The sequence below is a fragment of the Lemur catta genome, chromosome 3, assembly GCF_020740605.2.
Source record: "Lemur catta isolate mLemCat1 chromosome 3, mLemCat1.pri, whole genome shotgun sequence".
Lineage (NCBI taxonomy): Eukaryota > Metazoa > Chordata > Mammalia > Primates > Lemuridae > Lemur > Lemur catta.
In genome coordinates this window covers 102,427,677-102,443,677 of record NC_059130.1, presented here as the reverse complement: position 1 = coordinate 102,443,677, position 16,001 = coordinate 102,427,677, and the positions used below count along the sequence as shown (strand labels likewise).

At 49.6% G+C, this 16,001-nt stretch overlaps 2 protein-coding genes across 2 annotated transcripts in view; one reads left to right on the top strand and one right to left on the bottom strand.

The window, feature by feature from the left end:
• CSMD2 (CUB and Sushi multiple domains 2) overlaps window positions 1–16,001 on the bottom strand; it is a 572,570-nt gene that overhangs the window by 303,182 nt on the left and 253,387 nt on the right. The window lies entirely within an intron of this gene.
• Window positions 9,338–10,097, top strand: HMGB4 (high mobility group box 4). The gene has a single exon (XM_045548314.1). The coding sequence runs from the start codon at window positions 9,493–9,495 to the stop codon at window positions 10,042–10,044; it is 552 nt and encodes a 183-aa protein (XP_045404270.1). The 5' UTR covers window positions 9,338–9,492; the 3' UTR covers window positions 10,045–10,097.

Below are 16,001 nucleotides of genomic sequence, written 5' to 3'. Positions count from 1 at the left end.
GCTTGTGGTGGGTGCCTTGCAACTTTACTGAGTTGGCCAACTCCCTCCTTTTCTGCCTCCAGGTCTAAATCAGGCAGTTCTACTCTTTTCTGAGTTCTAGAAGGCTTTGAAGACCCGCTTCACTCCGTGAAACCACAGTTCCTGAAAGCGGCAGCCATGTGCAATCACATGGCAACAGCTGATTGGATCGAGGTGGTCATTTGACCTAAGCTGGACCAATCCCCTGATGGCACTTCTCTGAGGAAGGTGGGTCCCTGTGGTCCCTTCCCTGCTTTGAGGTTGAGGTTGGCAGAGAGAAGGGCTGAGCGTTCACTGTGATGAAAAGAAGGCCCCACAGGCTTGGCTGTCCCAGGGGAGATTTGGGAAAGGGTGTCCCAGCATCATTTCTTCTACCTCTATTGCTGTCTGCCCTCCCTCCCCGCATCATTCTCAGACGATGTCCTGTACCTTCTACATTCGTGCTTCTCTGGTTTCTGCTCCAGTCTGACCGCCTCCTGGGCCCTTAGCTGGCTGTCCCCTGTCCCAAGCCCACATTTCTGTTACTATAGGTTGGAGATCCAGAGCAACAGCCTCAAGGCCTGGCAGCCTCCACGCCCTAGGACCGTAAAGCCCACCCCCATCAGACATGGCCCAGGGACAGGGCACAGGCCTCAAGAGCCTGGTGACCACAGTACACTCACACTGTACTTCACCCACTTCCCTTGCTGGCTCAGGTCTCTGCCTAAGTGGAGATGCCACCCGACTGGTTCATTACCTGTTTTGTTCCCACAGAGACAATAAGTTTAAGGTTAAAGGTTAAGGGCCAGGCCCCTGGAACCAGACAGTCCTGTATTTCTGCAGTCCCCAGCTCCCGGCCACAGGCTGGTACTGGTCCGGAGCCCGTTATGAACCAGGCTGCACAGCAGGAGGTGAGCACTGGGGGGTGAGGGAAGCCTCGTCTCTATTTACAGCCACTCCCCATCACTCTCATCACTGCATAAGCTCCACCTCCTGTCAGATCAGCAGGGGCATTTGATGCTCATGGCAGCGCAAATCCTACTGTAAACTGCGCTTGTGAGGGATCTAGGTTGTGTGCTTCTTATGAGAATCTAATTCCTGATGATCTGAGGTGGAGCTGAGGTGGTGATGCTAGCGCTGGGGAGCAGCTGCAAATACAGATTATCATTAGCAGAGAGGATTGACTGCACAATAAATGTAATGTGTTTGAGTCATCCCGAAACCATCCCCTGCCTCCTGTAGGCCATGGCAAAATTGTCTTCCGTGAAACTGGTCTCCACACTAGCTCACGCTAGTTGTGTGAACATGAGCATGTGGCATAAATTCTCTGAGCCTCAGTTTCCTCTTCTGTGCAATGGGATTCCTTTGTATGGCAATGCTTGTGTATATAATGTGTCCAAGACTGTACCTGAGACACAGTAGGTGCCTCAGAAATACAAGCTATTTTCTACCCTTGCTTAGGTCTGAGAGGAGGGGTGGGATCTTATCAGTGCCTTGAACCCTACCTAGGTTCACAGGGATTAACCAGCCCCCAGAGCAGCCTGGCTTAGGTTTCCCCAGGGAAGTGAGGCTACCTGCATCCACTCTGGTGACGGGTGGGAGGACAGGGCACTGTGTGGCACCCAGAGTGGCCAGTACACTTGGTCATCACCTTCCCTCTTTCCCCTGGGTCACCCCAGCTGACCCCCCCCAACTCTTACTTCCTCAGCCTCCGCCTGCCCCTGCCAGACATGACTCGGAGAAGGAACCTGCCCCCTGCCTTGCAGGGTGGCAATGTTTGCCTCACAGAGGCCCCCAGGGCTTGCATTTAGATGCTACTTCTCATCCAGAGGAAATGAAGCAGATGGTTTATTGAAGAGCCACCCAGGAGCGTGTGCCTGCCACTTGGTCACCATTCTGAGTTTGAGCATCGATGCTCCCTGACCCCTGAGGAGGCAGCAAGGCAGCCCTGCCTGAGACCAGCAGCTCTGACGCCTGGCTGAACAAGTGAGCCTCCCGGCAGCTGGAGGGAGTAGGCTAAACGTCTCACGCACACTAAGGCCAATGAGCAAGGTGTCCTGGAGTCCCATGGAGCTGGATTCTTATCTTGTCTCCACCATCTGCGGCCATGTGACCTTGGGGAGGTGGCTTCACCTCTCTGAGCCCCTCTTTCCCCAGTTTATATCTCATAGTGTGATTGTGAGGATTAAAGGTGAGGCAGTGATGCTCACAAAGTCCCACGAAGGCCTCAAGACACGGCAGCTACACGTCTTGGTCATTCTATGTTGCCGTATCTCCATGTAGGCAGGGAGACTCATGGGCAAAGGGACTAACATTTGCCAAGTAGAAAGGAAATTGGGGTAGTCAGCACATGGGCCCTAGAAGGAGAGAACCTAGGTTCAAGTCCCAGCTCTAACTTATTGGCTGCTTACTTTGGACAAGTAACTGACCTGCTTTGGGCCTCAGTTTCCCCATCTATTTAAGAAGGATAAAAATAGCACCCACTTTCATAGAGTCGTTAAAAGGTTTAAGTGAGATGATGCCTGCAAAAGCTGTCAGCACAGTGCCTGGCACACAGCAAGTACCCAGAAACCGTCCAAAAACGGGGGAGAAGAGAGCTCCTGTCTTCCCATATCAGTTGCCCCCATCCCATCTGGGTTAATCATGTCTTACACTTTTGGTGTCAGGTGGCAGGAATCCAGATCACATCAGCCTAGAGAAGAGATTCTGGGCTGCTGTAGACAAACCATAGGAAAAGCAGGGATGTAGCTGGCTGCAGGGGTGACCAGCACCGGGAACTCAGATGCCACAAGGCTCCTCTGTGTCCCCTCTGTTGTGCTCTGTCTGCTGGCATCATTCCCTCTATTGCAAATGGTGGCTGCTTGAGGCTGGAACCATGACCACCCTTGTAGCTCCCTGACTCACCCTCTGACCTTCATCAACAGAGAGAAGGTGAAGAGCTCTTCCCTTGGTCCTAATTAGAAAAAGTCCATGAGAGGTGTCTGATTAGTTCAGCTGAGGCACGTTGCCCTTCCTTGGGGCTAAGGACATATCCCCACCAGAACCCCATAACCGATTTGGAGACAGTTTTCCAAAAGAAGGAATGTGCTCGAAAGATAGGAGGGTGCCGGGCAGGCAAAACAAAGGAGTCTACTGTGGGAGGAAGAGCCGGGGGGTCAGACTGAATGGGCAGGGCCACCCACCCACTCTGCGGCGTAAGGGAGATTTGTTAAGGCCTATGAGGGGTACATAGAGGTCACTGTGGGTGGGCTGTCCCCCCAAAGTCCAGGTTGTTCTAGATCTGTCTCACATCCTGCCAGAGGGAGCCAGGCATGCCTGCCCCCTGCCATGCTGATCCCATTCTTGTGCCTAATTATCTGTCCAATTTCTTGTCCCCCATCCCCCAGCCACTGGGTGCTGACACCTCACCCAGCTTCGGCCAGCCTCTGCCCTCAGGGGTGGACCCAGCTCCGTGTGTTCCCGCAGATGCTGGCGAAGTTCTGTGGGTCACCCAGGTCAGCTGACCTGCTGAACTCAGAACATCCCATGACCTGGAGATAAATTGCTGAGCTTCATCTGTGATGAGGGTTAACCCAGGTTAGAAAAGACTCACCCGCATCCCTTTAAATGTTGAGATTTAGACAACTTATTTTCGTTCTACCTTCCCTCCTCCTGAAGTCCTTTGCCTTGCTCCTTTCAGTTTTGGCCCCTCGCTGGCCCCAGCCACAGGAGCTCCTAGACTAGGAGTAGAGGCCAAATACTTGAGCCTGGAAGTCACACAAAAGCTGAGTTTGGAGCCTGGCTCTGCCACTCATGGCTGTGTGGCCTTGGACAAGTTACTCTCTCTCTGTCGGCTTCTAGAGATCATGTACCTAAAGTATGATCATCATTTTTATTAAAATATCATGGTCACATCTGATTGGATAACAGTTCCTGGCATGAGGTCAGTGCCAAAGAGCCTAAGTCTGGCTGCTTAAGGCCTGGCCTTCCCACCAGTCTGGCCTGTTATATGTAGAGACACAGGAGAGGTCAGAAGCTTCCCTGACTGCCAGCCTCCTCCCTGAGACGTTCCATCCCGCAAGCACCGCTCGTCCCTGGCCATGAAAGCAGCAGCTCCACTGCTCTAGCAACTCAAAAGCTATTTATTGAGATACGTGTGAGTCCATGAGCGAGTGAATGGACCGAAAGAATATAAGAATGTAAGAGTGAATTGGCAAACAAATGAGTGAATTAGTGACTTAATGAGTCAGTAGGTGAGTGAAGAAGAGTGGGTAGAATTGAATAGATCATGCTCTCTCCCCTCAACTAATCTAATACGCGACAGCATAAATTTTCCATCCTTATTAATGCAAGCAGGGGTAAAGGATGGCACAGGAAAAGTTACAGACCACCAGCTGGATGGGAGAGATATTATGTTAGTTTCCTATTGCTGCTTTAACATATAACTGCAAATTTAGTGGCTTTAAACTACACAAATGTATTATCTTATGATGCTGGAGGTCAGAAGTCCAAAATGGGTATCAGTGGGCCAAGATCAAGGTGTTGGCACAGCTGCACCTGCTCCGGTAGCTCTAAGGGGGAATCTCTTTCCCTGCCTTTTCCAGCTGCTGCTGGCCACCTGCATTTCCTGGCTCATAGCCTCTTTCTCCATCTTCAAAGCCAGCAGTGTAGCATCTTCACAGCTCTCTCTGCCTCTGATCCTCCGTGACTGTCATCATGTCTCCTCTGACTCTGCCATTCCTGCCTTTCTCTCATAACGACCATGTGATTACATCACGCCCACCTGGGTAAGCCAGAATAATATCCCTGCCTCTAAATCCTTAATGTAATCTCATCTGCAAAGCCCCTTTTGCCAGGTGAGGTAACAAATTCACAGGTTTCGGGGCTTAGGATGTGGACATCTTTGGAGAGCCTTTATCCTACCTTGCTCAGAAGGGAAATGCAACCAATGAGTCCTACCCCACAGAAGGGGCAGGAGGAGAACAGACGAAGCTTCAAAGCATTTATCAGATAAATGCCTGTGCCGGGTACTTTGGCTCTTGTTGTTGCTTTTGTGAGCACTGAGGTTTTTGAAAGCTCAGGTGACTCCAGCATACCCCAAAACTTGAGAAATACTTTGACAGAAATATGCCAAGAGCATTTGCTGCTGCGATTGAGGGTAATATCAGGCCCTACGATTCCTGGAGGTGACAGATCAAGAGCAAGGTGTTTCATTGCTGCCAGATGGGGAGATTTTTAAAAAACTTTTTATTTCGAAATAAGAATAAGAGTTGCAAAGATAGTGCAGAAATGTCCTGTATATCCTTTACCCCACCTCTCTAGCGTTAACATCTTACAGAACCATGGTACTTGCATCAAAACTAAGAAATCAGCATTGGTACATTACAACTAACTAAATGAATAACTTTATTCAGATTCCCCCAGTTTTCCACTAGTGCACCTTTTTTTTCTGTCCCAGGATTCAATCCATCATCTCTCATGGCGTTTAGCAGTTAAGTCTCCTTAGCATCCTCCAAACTGGGTCAGTTTCTTAGGCTTCCCTTGGTTTCTCAAGACCTTGACATTGTTGATGAATACTGATCAGGTATTTTGTACAATAGAATGTCCCTTAATTTGAGTGTGTCTAATGTTTTCTCATGATTAGACCTGGGCTGTGGATTTTTGGGACGAGCACCATGGGGTGAGGTGCTCTTATTACGGCATCAGAGAAAGGGTGTGTGTGATATCAGCATGACCCGTTACTGGTGATGTTCACCTTGGCCACCTGGCTGAGGTGGTGTCTACCAGCTTTCTCCCCTGTAAAGATACTACTTGACCTTTTCCATGTTCTGTTCATTAGAAGTGAGTCACTAAGCCCAGCACACACTGTAGGGGAGGGGGAGTGTCAGTTGTTTTTATTGCCACAATTTCAATTCGGTTAATCCTAATGGCTTTATCACTACTTTTTGCAGATATGGTTGTAATGAGTTAGACTTGCCCAAAGTTACCCAGCTAGTAAATCATGAAGCTAGAATCTGAACTCATGTCTGTCTGGCTCCAAAGGCCATCCTATCCCCACTTCATGTTATTGCTCCCAAGGGAAGAGGATTTCACAGTGTCTGAGATGGGAGCTCCCTCTCAGTTTACCTGGATGGTGCTTTTCAAATCAGTCCATGGACTGTGACCCATCGGTGGGTCATGAGGTCAGTCTGGGGTTTGCACTTTAAATAACAAAATAGAGGCAACTATAATAGAAAATAAGAGTATGTCACACATGTAGTAAGTGTGGTTTTGTAAAACTTTTTATTTCTGTAACCTCTCTGTGCTTTACTACTTTTATCCTGACAATGGGGATAAAAATAGCATCCCTCATAGGGCTGTTATGAGGATTGAGTGAATTGATACACATAAAGTGCTTAGAACAGAGGCTGGCACACATTAAGCATTATATAAATATTATGTATGTGTGTAAGTGAGCCATAATGTAAAATGCATTTCTTATTGTAGGCTTCAATCAAAATGTTTGAAAACACTGAACTCACATCTCTAGACCAGGGGTGGGTGGGCAGATTTATAACTCTCAGCCTATAGCATGTTTTTGTAAATAAAGTTTTATTGGAACACAGCCACACTCGTTCATTTTTGTATTGTCTGTGGATACTTGCGGAGCTACAGTGGGCAGAGTAGGGTACTTGCAACAGAAACTCTACGGCCCACAAAGTCTAACATATTTATCATCTAGCCATCTAGTCCAATGGCCCTGCCTAGAAGTCATCTCATAATGCAGGGAATCTTAGACGCCCTTCCTAGGCATGTGGCCCTGTTGTGCCACTGCCCTTGTAGGCATGTGTGCCTCTGCAGAACACTCTAGGCTGTGTGACTGCCAGGCACTTGGGTCTCCAGAAGCTCATGATCCTTCTACTTTGAACCGATGCCTACATGGTCGAAGGCTAGAAATACAGTACTTTGGTCAGGATCTCAGCAGGAAAGAGATGGCCATTCAAATTAGAATAATTCAAGGAACATTTAATAAAGAGGCTATCTACAAAGGTGAGGGCAGAGTATAGGAAAGTCACAGAATATAAGAAAGTAGCAGAGAACTCAGAGGCAAATAAAAGCAGAACTGTTACCACCCTAGGCAGGAGGGGACAGGGAAGGGGGCAATTCCTGAACCTGGAAGGAGAGTCATTTAAAGAGGACACCTCAGGAGGAGCAGAGACCTTAGTCCAGAGAGGACAGCCAGCTCCAGGTGACCCTGCATATGGGGAGGAAGCCAGGAGAATAAATGCCCCAATTTCACCTTCCTCCATCTCTGATCTCCTGTTGGGGTGTCCCCAGTGGCCAAACTAACATCAAATCCAGAGGGCATGGGACCCATCGATGTAGCCCATATGGATCAGCTTCCCAGGCCAGAGAAGACTGAAAAGAGAAAGTTGGAGAAGGTTGGAAAAAGGCTCTAGAAGGGCAGACCTTAGATACCCAGCACACATAGCACTGATTTTGAAAGCCAGGTTCATCCACCTTCCCTGTGCTCCCCTAAGCAAGGAGTCCCCCTTGCTTCCTCCCTCCTGTTGGAAGTTTGGCCCAAATACCAAAAGGTTGCCATAGCTTTTACCTTGTGCTGCCTTCTCTTCCTGTATCTGCTAACCTCCAGAGGGTTATCATGTGGTTAATCTTCCTGGGTCTTATCATCACGAGAGGGGTGTAAGGTTATGAGCAGAGGCACAGGCAAGCTGCAAGCTGTGTGTGTGTGTGTGTATGTGTGTGTATGTGTGTGTGTGTATGTGAGCCTGAGCAGAGTCTGAGAAATACGTGTAGACCTGAAGGTTCTTCATGTCTCATCTTTTGATCTCAGGAAGGAGCTGTGCCCTATCCATCTCTGCAGCCCAGCTCAAGCCAAACACAAAGGTGAGCCAACCTCTAGCCCCTTGGGAGAAAGAACCAGAGTGAAAAAAGCTACCTAGGCTGAGAAATGTCCTCTGAGTGATCTGTTCCCATTGGCCACACTCCCCACCCACTAGCCCAGTCTTCCTCAACTGGCATCTGATATTTTACAGGCTCCTAAATCCAGCCCCAAAACTACAGCTTATCACCTGGAGGGGATTCTCTGGCCAACCCCAAACACTCAATTTATGAGAAATCATAGGCTCACAGGGATGGCCCCTTGCAGCAGGGCTGGGGCCAAAATTCAGGGCTGGGGACTCTAATCAGTTTCTATTAATATCTTCCTTTTTCAGAAGATAAACATTGATGTCAGTTTTGGAGCCCTGGGAATGGACTTGGTAAAAATTTGAAATGTTGTCTGGTCTGAAGCAAGTTTCCTTGCCAGGCTCAGTGTCTGGGACCTCTGGACCCTCGTTCCCCCAGGAAACAGTTCTATGCAGGCAGGACAAAGCACAGGCCTGCGTCACGCCATCAGGCTCAAAATCTACAGTTGCACGTATTAGCGGCTGTTTGACCTTGAACATGCTACTTTTTATGTTAATGAAACTTGGTTTTCTAGTCCTATGAATCTGGCACTATCACCAGTCAATGAGTTGTATTAAGTCCAGCACCATATGAGCAACTTGCAGTGTCCAAAGGCCAAAAAACGATATTTCCTTATCTTTTCCTTCCAACTGGAAGACCAGTAGAATCTTTGTAATGACTTTTACAACAATCCAGAAACCGACTAGTTGGATTGTAGCTGCTATAGCTTTGTACTCTGACCCTAAGAAATGGGGACCCCTCGCATGAGTGTGTGCAGGCCTCCTGATAGGCTGAGAGCGCCACCCCATTTGCATGCTCTCCAGTGTAATTGCTAACACCTCAAGGTGCTCCTCCCTCTCTCAGAGAAATGAAGGGTTCAGACTCATAACCCAAGTGCTCAGGTTTTAAATTAGACAACTTTGTCCTGACAGGAACCGAGTCACAGCTGTCACACCTGATTACTTTTAGAGTTACTACTAAACCCTGTGTACAGCATGAGCTGCCACTGTTCAAGGCAAACAGAAAGCTTCACATTTTATCGTGACAGCTCTGGACCCATCCACCTCCTCGTGTTCATTATTTCTGGGCTGTCTTTGGAAGGGATGATGTGACATCCTGACAATCTTATAGTGAGGGAGGCAGACCCTGTAGCCAGTTACTACAGCCGAGGGATTTTAAACCTCCAAAGCTGAGAAAAACCCACTGCCTCCAGGAAGCCAAGAAGAAATATTTCTGGGGGAAATAGCTGCTTTGTAGCCTTCTTTGGATGGATCATCATCTTTTGTAAGAGGCAAAAATTGACCCTCAAGTAATCAGCCAATGAGAGTCCCTGTGTACAAATGCCCACAGGCGTTGGCTGGGATTGGTCAGCTTATAAATGATGTCACAAGTCCCTTCCTCTGACCTGACAATGCCACCACCACTGAAAAGGCCCACCCCTGACTGCAGCTCTTGCAGAGAGAAAAATTCACGGCAAATAGAGCACCTTCTAGATTGCTCCTGCAGTGTGGGGACAGAAGTCTCTGCTGTCCTAAGTTACCGAATCCAGGAAAAAATGATCTTGTGAACATGGGAAAAGAAATCCAGCTAAGGCCCAAGGTGAATGTCTCTTCTTACATCCACTTTTTGCTGAATTACAGAAACAAATTCAAGGAGCAGCAGCCAAACACCTATGTTGGATTTAAAGAGTTCTCTAGAAAGTGCTCGGAAAAATGGAGGTCCATCTCAAAGCATGAGAAGGCCAAATATGAAGCCCTGGCCAAGCTTGACAAAGCCCGATACCAGGAGGAGATGATGAATTTCGCGGGCAAGAGGAAGAAACGGAGAAAGCGGGACCCCCAGGCACCCAGACGGCCACCGTCGTCCTTCCTACTCTTCTGCCAAGACCACTACACCCAGCTGAAGAGCGAGAACCCAAACTGGTCGGTGGTACAGGTGGCAAAGGCCACAGGGAAGATGTGGTCCCTAACAACAGATGTGGAAAAGCAGCCCTATGAACAGAGAGCGGCTCTTCTGAGAGCTAAGTACCAAGATGAACTTGAAGTCTACCGTACGCAACATAAAAATGCCAGGAAGAAGTGCCAGGTGTTGCGTAGGAACAAGTGTGGAGGGAAAACTTAGTCGGGCAAAGCAGATGGATCGACTTCGAGAAAATAAAATGTCCTTCAACCGTATTGTCTGTCCCTGGTCTCATGTGCGGTGTAAGAGCAGCCTGTGGCTGCTGCTTTGGAGTGGCTTGGTGGAGGAGAGATTGGGGTGGGGAGACTGATCTTGGGGAGAGGGGGGAAAGGGAGGGGATGGGGAGGGGAGGGGAAAGGCAGGGAAGGGAGGGGAGGGAAGAGCAGGGGAGGGGCGGTTTTGAGAGAAGTGGCAACACTGTCCGAAGGCCGTGGCTTGGGCAGGCGGGTGGGAGTCCCCAGGGTGTACAGAAGCTAGCAGTCGTGGAGGTAGGAGCATCCTGGCCCCAAGTGGTGATCCAGGTTGGAGGACCCTACTCAGGGTCAGGTGCAGGAACATGAGGCCCGGTTCTGATGAGGAGGGTGGCAGGACTGGGCAGACTGCCAGGGCCAGAAAGCCTGGAGTTCAGTTTAGGCTCCCATTGCAGGCCCCAAAAGAGAAATAGGACAAGACTAGGAACCCATCCCTGGGGTGGGACCGAGCCAGCAGGTTAGAAAGCTGGAGTTTAGATGGGCCTTTGAGGACCCAGAGTTTCCAGCAAGACTTAGATACCCTTAGTGAGCCAGGGTGGAACCCCAGTGGTATTCCCTAGTCAGGATGAGGCCAGGGGCTGATTTTACATATGCGCGCGCACACACACACGCACACACACAGAAACCAACAGGGAGGGCCTCTGCTGTTGCTCCTAGGCTTAGAGTATCTACCCCATCATTTTTCAGTGGATATAATTAAACTTATGGTGACCTGGCATCCATTCTTCTTGCTCGTGATCACAGCACCCTGACTCCCTTTTGGGACTTCCTTCAGTGGCCAAATCTTGATCAGAAGACAGAATCCCCCTGGCCCTAGTAACTGGGTCAGTATCAGGCATGTGACCCAAGTTAGCCCACTCATGGTGGCTCTCAGGACTTTTGTCAGGAGTCCTGGGGGAGAATGCAGCCCGGGGGGCTGCTGACAGCCACTTGCCATCTCACGGAGCCTGAGAATGAGGCCATAATGGCAGAGTCCCTTTGACAGGAGCAGAGCATTCTCCTGGACTTTTCATTGAAGATGAGCCCACGTGTTTCATTTTTTGCCTAAGAGGGTTTGAGTCAGGTTTTCTGCTACTTGACAATAATTTGACACAAATGGGATTGTGCTGTAAGTGTCTGTGCAGTGACTGGAGTTTTCAGGCAATGATATACCGTGGGCAACGTTTCGTACCAATCAATAAAGATTGAAATGGAATATTTCGAAATGGTTCTTTTGACTTCTTGACATGAAAAGATTGGGCCAAAATGCAAAACTGCTTTTTTTTTGTAACCAGGTTATGTATGAAACAGACCTCCCTCACTCCACCTCGAACCCCTATGCTGTGTCGAAGGACTTACACTTTCTACTCTATGGCACTATTTGAACTTTTACTTTCAAAACAAAAGCAAAAATCCATATCTTCGAGCAGTCTTGTAGAACCACCTTTGGGGATGAGGGGTCACATAGTGGAGTGACGTCGATTTCAGGGTCTGGAATCAGACAGGCCATTTATCGAGGATTCCCACATACCAGATGTGCTGAGGACGGGAGGTGGCTGGTGGATGGCTATTAAGTTCCTGCCCTGTGAGAGAGAACTTTCCTTCTGCTGAGAGAGAGGGACGTGGGCATAAGTCACAGCACTGCAGGGCATCGTGATGGAAGTGAATACACAAAGAGCCAGGGAGGGAGTGGGGACCACCCACCAAGCCCATCCTGCTGTCTTCATGAAGGAAGCGGCCTCATTCCACTCGACAAGCTTGTACGCGAGCTGGCAGAATTCCACTCTCCGAGCTGCGCCCCGCAGCTGCGACTCCAGCTTGGCTCTGCTCCCCCTCCAGCCCAGCCCCCACCCTCTCGGGAGACGCCCTCATTTTCTGCTTCATTGAGAAAAGAGAGATCATCAGGCACAAGTGTTCTCCGTTTCCTTCGTTCTCAAAATATGACCCACAGCCGTCCTTTCCTCCAGTCTCGTGCCTCGTGGGGAGCTAGACCCCTCCTGCGCCAGTGTCCCTCTTCCCTGCCTCGCTCAGGCCCCCGCCCCTTACTGTAAGGAGGCTGACCCTTCCGTCTAAGCTTGCACAAGCTCCCTTGGTGCCGTGATGTGGTGGTTCCCATCTTCACATCGGCAGGACATAGGGCAAGTGCTCATTCCTCAGAGCCTCAGGTTTCTCATCTGTGCAATGGGAATAATGCCCGTCTCTACAGGTTGTTTTAGTGATTACATGAGGTGACACATGCAAAAGTATCTGGCACAGTTCTGAACACCTAACAGGGACTGTGGAAGACACCCTCTAGGCTGGCTGTTCCGTAATCCCACACCCTTCCTGGTGTTCAAACCCTTGTATAATTCCTTGCCATTAAATGTGGGCAGGACCTGTGACTTTCTTCTGGCTAAAGGCGATGGATGTCACTTCTGTGATTATGTAATGACACACAATACTCCATCTTGCTAGCCAATTGGCTCTGGAGGTTCTCCTTGCTACCTGCTAGCCTGCCGCCAAGTTTGAGAAGCCCACGTGGCAAGGAACTGCAGGAAATCTCTAGCAGCCGAGGGAGGCCTCAGCCCAACAGCCAGCAAACCCCAGAAGCTCTCAGTCCTACAACCACAAGGAACTGAATGCTGCAGCAGCCATACAAGTGGGGAAGTGGATCCCTCCCCAGTCGAGCCACCAGACGAGATCTTGGCCCTGGCTGATACCCTGATTGCAGCCTTGTGAGACCTTAAGCAATGGACCCAGCTAAGCTTTCACTGGACTCTTGATCCATTGAAACTGTGTAAATGTATGTATAAGTGTATAAATGTTTAAACTGAATAAATCTGTTGTTGTTTTAAGCCACTAAGTCTGTGGTACTTTGTTATGCAGCAACAGAGAACTAACATACTACTCAATAAATGCCAGCTTCTTACAATTCTAGAAGAGACTGTTTTTAGTCTTCTTTCCACCTCTGGTCTCTACCCTCCCCATTTAATTTCCTTTCCTTTGTTACCAACCTCTTGAAGGTGGAGGGGCCCCTTCCCACCCTCCAGTGCTAATTAGATCCTGACTTGCACCACTCTGCAGTGGTTCCAGCCGGGCTGTCTCATTTCCAAGCTGAACTGTGGGCTCCTGGTGGGCAGCAGCTGCGTGATGTGCCACACGCCACCCCAGGAAGAGGGCCCCCGCACAGCCAGGCCCCAGCCCTCATGCCACCCCTTTCTGGTTTCCTGTGTGATTAATTATGTGGATGTGGGTGGCCAAGTTAGAGTTTTGACAACAGTTTGTGGTGCCCCTGCTGAAAACTAACTCCATTAACAGTCCTTTATGAAAAAGACAACAGGAGGGTGTGAATCTGCTGGCTCCTAATGACTGTAATGTAGTGACAGTGGAGGGAGAGGGAGGGAAGGAGGAGGAGCAGTGGGGGAGCCTGGACCCAAGATGATGGGTGAGAGGAAAAGCAGGCGGGCAGTGTGGTGCAGTGCCCGATGCCAGGCCCACTCAGCTGGCCTCAGGTGCCCCTGTCCTTGGGAGGAGGAGGGCAGTCCTACACCATCTTGATGACCGAATCACTCCACTCCGATCCTTCTCCCTTAGGGCCCTTTTCAGTGTTCATATAGTCATTAATGAATTTATTCATTCATTCAACAAATATTTATGTAAATCTCATGCCAGCAGCATAACAGTAACTGTTCTGGTGCTAGGCATGCAAGGTCCCTCATCTCTCATCTCCCTCTCCCGGAGAGGGAGACAGACAACAAAAAAGCCAACAAATAAACACACCAGGTCATTTTTCTATAGTGTCAAGTGCTCGGAAGAAAATAAACCTGGCTAATGGTAACGAGATAAACAATGACCAGTGTGGTGGAGGGTACTTGGAATGGGTGGTCAAAGGTGACATTTGGGTTTAGATTTAAAGGACGAGAAGGAACCAGGCATGCCAAGGTCGAAGGGGAGAGTCCTTGGAGCAGTAGGGCAGCAAGTGCAAAGGTCCGGAGGCAGGAGTGAGCTTGGCATGTTAGAAGGACAGAAGGGAGGCCACAGGGACCAGAGGTGTGGGAGAATGGGTGAAATGTGGCTGGAAAGGTGCAGGCCTTGGCAAGCGGTTTATTTTGAAATTTAAGCGTAATGGAGAGCCAGGGAGAATTTTCAGCAGGGAGGAGTCATGCACTTCCATCTTTGATTTCTTGTCATTGGTCATTTTAGAGTCTTCAGAAACTATCCAAGGACTGCAAGAGGCAAGGCTAGAAAACACCACACCTATGGTATTTTTCCCCTTTGGAGTGGAGGTCATGAGTAGCCTCCACTGGTATACCTTGGAGCAACTGTAAGCTAAAACCCAAATGTGGAAACTGTGAAACTTCTCTCTCTGTGATTTGTTTCCCCAGGAATGGAGGAAATGGGTGGGCATGAGTGGCAGAATATTCCAGGGCAATACTTCTTCCTGGGTCTTGCATTTCCATGGGGAACAACTACTAGGCCAGTGGTTCTCAGTCTTGAGCCTGCATTAGAACCCCCTGCAGGGCCTATTAAAACAGATTGCTGGGCCCCACCCCCAGAGTTTGATTCAGTATTTCTCGGAGTTGGACCTATAATTTGCATTTCTAAAAGTTCCCAGGTGATACAGATGCTGCTGGTATCAGGACCACAGAAGATTTTGTCTCCTTCACTCCGTGGAGGTGTGACTGCCTGCTGAGTTGGGGAGGAAAAGCTGACCACACTCAGTTCACCTTCCCTCCCTCTCCCTCTTCCTGGCTGGGGAGCATACGCAGGTAGCTCTCTAACCAGTTCATCAGTAATAAAGCTGACATGCCCATCCTCATCTGTCTTTCTCCTGCATCTGCCAATTGATTCTGCACTTGAGAGGGGAATAAGTATATTTATTTACTGGGTTTCCCTCAAATCCCAACAGAGAAGTTGATTCCACAACAGTTAACTGGCATCTGGGCCACACAGCGGCGTAGGGACCTTATAGTTGGTTTCAGCCTCTACTAAAACATCAACTGCTTGGGGGAAAAAGGTCCTGGGCCCGTCAGACTGGAGGTCAGGGCCATGGACGGGGTGAGGTCATCAGGATGACGTCACAAAGGCATCAGAACTCCCTGTTTCTTCTCAGGTGACCTCTTGTCACGCTTCCACAAACAATGCCTGCCTTACAGGTGTGCTGGGACACCACTGTCAATGAAGTCTGGTGCACAGAGAGCATCCTGGGAATGTGGGCCCCTGCCCTGGTCTCTAAAGGAAAGGGTAAAAGCTGAGAACACTTAAAAAGGCAGTTCAAGCAGGAGAAACAGCCTGGCCAAAGGCCCACAGGGAGCCTTGTGAGTGACCCTGCGGGCTGGCCCTGACCTCGTGTTCAGTGACACGATGCACATTCTGTCATGAGGCCGTCCCATGCAGCAGTTGCCTTGCAGCGGCTCTCCCTGCCCAGTTCTGCATGTCCAATCCTTTCTGCGCTCTGGCTGGCTGGGTGAGGTTTCTAATATTCCTCCCCTTCGACAGTGAGATGTTTTAGTGGTTGCCCGCCACCCATGGGAGTCTGCACGCCATCATCACACCATTGTGTCCTTGCCAGTTGGAGCACCCCTGACACTCACTGTGGTGGCAGCTGCGATGGCTCCCAGCGATTCCTGCCCCTGATGTTCACTCCCTGGGTAATCCCCTCCCCTTGAGTGTGGGCTGGACCTGGTGACTCGCTTCTAATGAATGGAACAGGGCCAAAGCGATGGGATGTCACTTCTGATATTAGCTTATAAAAGACTGCGATTTCTATCTCTCTGGCTCTTCTCTCTTGCTTGCTTGAAGCAAACTGACATGTTGAAAGCTGCCCTGTGGAGAGGCTCATGTGGCCAGGAACTGAGGGTGGCTTCTGGCCAACACCCAGTGAGGAACTGAGGCCCGCAGTCCAACAGC